At 35.9% G+C, this 3,795-nt stretch overlaps 2 protein-coding genes across 2 annotated transcripts; one reads left to right on the top strand and one right to left on the bottom strand.

The window, feature by feature from the left end:
* EIN_167960 (HEAT repeat containing protein) lies at nt 1-2,059 on the top strand (the record flags this gene model as incomplete). The annotated part of the gene is made up of 2 exons (XM_004183749.1): nt 1-12; nt 95-2,059. Coding segments are annotated over 2 exons (1,977 nt in total), but the record flags the coding sequence as incomplete, so codon positions are not given.
* Nucleotides 2,060-2,289: 230 nt separating this feature from the next.
* EIN_167950 (NH3-dependent NAD+ synthetase, putative) lies at nt 2,290-3,210 on the bottom strand (the record flags this gene model as incomplete). The annotated part of the gene is made up of 1 exon (XM_004183748.1): nt 2,290-3,210. The coding sequence occupies one exon, from the start codon at nt 3,208-3,210 to the stop codon at nt 2,290-2,292; it is 921 nt and encodes a 306-aa protein (XP_004183796.1).
* Nucleotides 3,211-3,795: the final 585 nt, after the last annotated feature.

Raw genomic sequence — 3,795 nt, 5'->3', positions numbered from 1 at the left:
TGGCGACAACGCGTATGTTGTGACACAAAGAGTCCTTCCCCGAGTCTTCCAAGACGATTTTGCCTTTGGAAGAGTTTTGGAAGACGACAAGAAGGCTCCCAGTGTGTTTATCAATGACGTGAAAGTTGGTGAGATCCACGCCATCTTCTCTGAGAGTAATGTACTTGGGACTCCCTCTACTATTCATTTATTTCAAGCGTTGAGCCAAGTCGTTTTAGAACAAATTGATAGGAAATGCCCTGCGACATTTGTCTTCCAAATTCTTGTGGTTGCTGCGACAAGTAACAAAGACCGTGCTGAAGACGTTTGGGAAACGATTTGGAAGAGCCTCTCACCACTCTTTAAAAAGTGCTGTTTACATCCGGACGAAGACGTTTCGATGGGCGCAGTGGACTGTTTGAGGCAGATAGTCTCCCTCTTTATAACAAAGAAAGAGGAGAACAGCAAGAACCAGAGAAGTTCGTTTGAACCATTTTTGTGGACGGTGTCGGATCATGAGAATGAAAAGGTCAAAGAATTTGCACTGACGTGTATCCAAAACATGAGCAGTCTTCCTTGTTTTGTGGAGAACATGAAGAGTGGGTGGACCACTTTGTTTGAGTGTCTTCGTTTCTCTGTCGAATTTAACATGACAAGGAAGACCGGGTTTGAGATCTTAAAAAAAGTGTTTTGGGCGAACTGGACTGAAATCGAACGGAACTTTGTGGTCGTGACAAACACCATTGAAGAGTTCAGAAAGGTCATGGAAGGAAGCGAAGAAAACAGAGAAGGATATCTTAAGGAAATTAGTCGTATGTTAGGGGAAATTTTAACACGGAAATTACAGAAGAGTCTTTCCACGAGGGAAGTCCCCAGTGCCGTCCAAAGAGCAACAAAAAGTGAAGAAGAGCGTGTTGAAAAAAAGACTGGTCTAATACCAATGAAAGTGACTTCGCTGGAAGACACGAGTCTTTTGTATATGACTGATATGATCACTGTATACAATTGTATAGTACTTTGTATCACTTCAAAGTATCACACTGTAGCAGAAGATGCACTCTTTATATTACGGACTCATTTATTAAGTCTCCCAAAGAACCTTTTGGATGTTGTCTTCTTTAAGACACTTTACTGCTGTTTTTCACCGGAATTGCCGGATAAAATGACTAAGATAATGCGGTTGTTGTATCAGGTGACGTTGGAGTTGCCATTCCACTTAGTTCCCCCTGTTGTGTCATTTGGGTATAACGTGTTATTAAACAGCGAAGTGTGCTGGGAGTCCACAAAAGTGTTTTTCAGCATCTTAGTGAAAGACGAGAAGTTCAGAGAGATATCAGAAATGTATTATTTAGAGCAAGAGAAGTATTTTAAGTGTGTTGTGGACTCTCTGCGAGGGATTTCATCGAGTGTATTCCACGAGGATATCTGTGAGCACAAGCCAAACATTGTTTCTTGTGAGGTTTGTCATCGAGAGTTTATTAGGCACTTCATGGCACAATGTGGGTGTGGAGAACACGTCTACTGTGAAGAGCACAAAGTCAACGAACACTCGAAAGAGTGTGTGAAGAGATGGAAGAAGTGGCGAATAGAGCAAAGTGGGATGAGTACGATATCGTGTAGAGGTTTAGTCGAGTACTTTGATGTGATTTCCTTAATGGACGTCAACGCGACTGTGTTGAAGCAACTTGGAAATTTGTGGAAAAGTTTGTTTGAGACATTAGAAAAGCTTCCGATGAAGACGGTTGCAAAGTCTTATGAGAAAGTTGTCTTTGCGATATTCAAAACGCACATCGCGGCATTAAAAAGTTACGAGGACATTGCCTTCACGTTTTTAAAGGAAAGTGCAAATCAAATATTTTCATTTTACTCGACAAACGGATTTGTCTTGTGCAACTCAAAGCCCATCATTCTATATGTGTTGGAACAACTCAGTTCATTGGAGGGAGACACATTTTTAAAAGTCATCAACGCAGTCTTTGACACGTTAGTAGTGTTAATCAGTTCTGATGACTTAGATGTTCGGAAAGGTGTTGTTGGTATAATCAAGAAGATTCATTTCTTGAACCCAATACACTGTTGATGCTAATTTACTTTTTTATTATAATTATAATTATTATTATAGTATATATTTATTAATATATTTATCAATATTATTAATTATAATATTATAGTATATAATTATTAATATTTTTATTATTGATATAATTCAAATAATCATAATTATATTTATTAATATAAATATAATATATTAATTGTAGTTTGTTTTAATAATAAAATTTTAATAAAGTGTTTCAATTGAATGGTTAAAGTTTAAACCTTCAAGATATCATCCATGTGTGGATACACAGGGAAAGTCCTTGGTATAAATCTCTTATGTGAGTTTCTATTATGGACTCTTCTTGCCATTGCGCCCCATCTTTCAAATTCGTCTTTACCTTCTTTGTCAAGAGCTTCAATGAATGTTTTCTGGTCTTCTTCTTTCATTAAAAGGTACTCTGTGAACAACTCGACGAATTGATAAGAAAAGCCTAACTCGTCCTCGTCTGTTTGTCCGACCCAAAGATCTGCAGAAGGAACAGCACCCAATATGACTTCTGGCAATTTAAGATAAGCGCCGACTTTATATACTTCACTCTTGTGTAAATCGGAGATCAAACTTAAGTCGACCAATCCGTCGCCGGCTTTGCAGTAATAAAGGATGTACCCGTCCTCGTCGAAATTGCCAGTCCCCATAACGATACTTGGGATCTTTGCCGCACTCATTAACTGAGCGACGTAATACGCTGTTGGTGTTCTCATGTAACTTCTGAGCTGTCCATCAGCAAATTGATTTCCTTTCATCCCAACAGAGGATTCGACAAGTGCGTGTAAATCGTCAAAGACTTTTGTTTGGTCGATTGTCTTGATTTCAATACCCAAAAATTCACAAATGATGAAGGCCTTGTTTTGAATGTTTTGAGTCGAGTGGATCGGCTGAGCTAAGCAGAGAACTTTTTGAATTGGACTCTCCGGCATCTTTGACGCATGCACACATAACGCCGCAGTCACTGAGGAATCAATTCCACCAGAACAGTTCAAAATAATCCCTTTCAAGCCACACTTTTTGAAGTAGTCGTTTAACATGGTGCATTTCTTCTCAACCCAATCAGCCGGGTCAAACGCTCTTTTTGCTCGAATGATGTCAAGTTGTTTCTTTAAACCAGTCGGGAGGGGGAATTTGGTCACGTCCATCTTTGAATGTGTTAAAAAGTTATGAGGTTTTTAATAAGAATAATGACGTGGAAATATTAAATTGTGTTTTCTGTGGTATTATTGTGGTGTGTTATTTCTTTGTTAATACTTTAAATAATGATGGTTCATTGTGTAAGAATAATTAAAGAAAAATTTAAGCAAGTTTGTCTTACACAACATTAATTGTTTATAATATAAAGCTTTAAAGTAATTTAACGGGTTAATATATTTAAAATAAAAGTTAAAAGTAAACATCATGCAAAATTTACTTCAAGGTTTTGAGCAGGATTTTTTTTATTACAAAGAATCAAACTCAATAAATATGTTATTTAATTTTACTATAAAAATATTATTAATAATTAAATTAGTAAGTAATTTATTTATAAGTTTTATAAAAAAAAACAATTGTTTTAGTAAATAAAGACATAATATAATTTTTTTTTGGTTTTGTAAATGTACACTCACCTTTCTATATTTATTAGTGTAAATAATAATTATTTGGTTTTATTAAGTTAGATTATTGTTCAAATTAGTATTTAAAAATTTTTAATATAAGTTTATTTTTTGTAAAGTCTATGTGTCTAA

The sequence above is a fragment of the Entamoeba invadens genome (assembly GCF_000330505.1).
Source record: "Entamoeba invadens IP1 unplaced genomic scaffold scaff_1105074725591, whole genome shotgun sequence".
NCBI lineage: Eukaryota > Evosea > Mastigamoebida > Endamoebidae > Entamoeba > Entamoeba invadens.
Note: the sequence above shows the minus strand (reverse complement) of the source record. Positions and strands in the feature narration are given on the sequence as shown.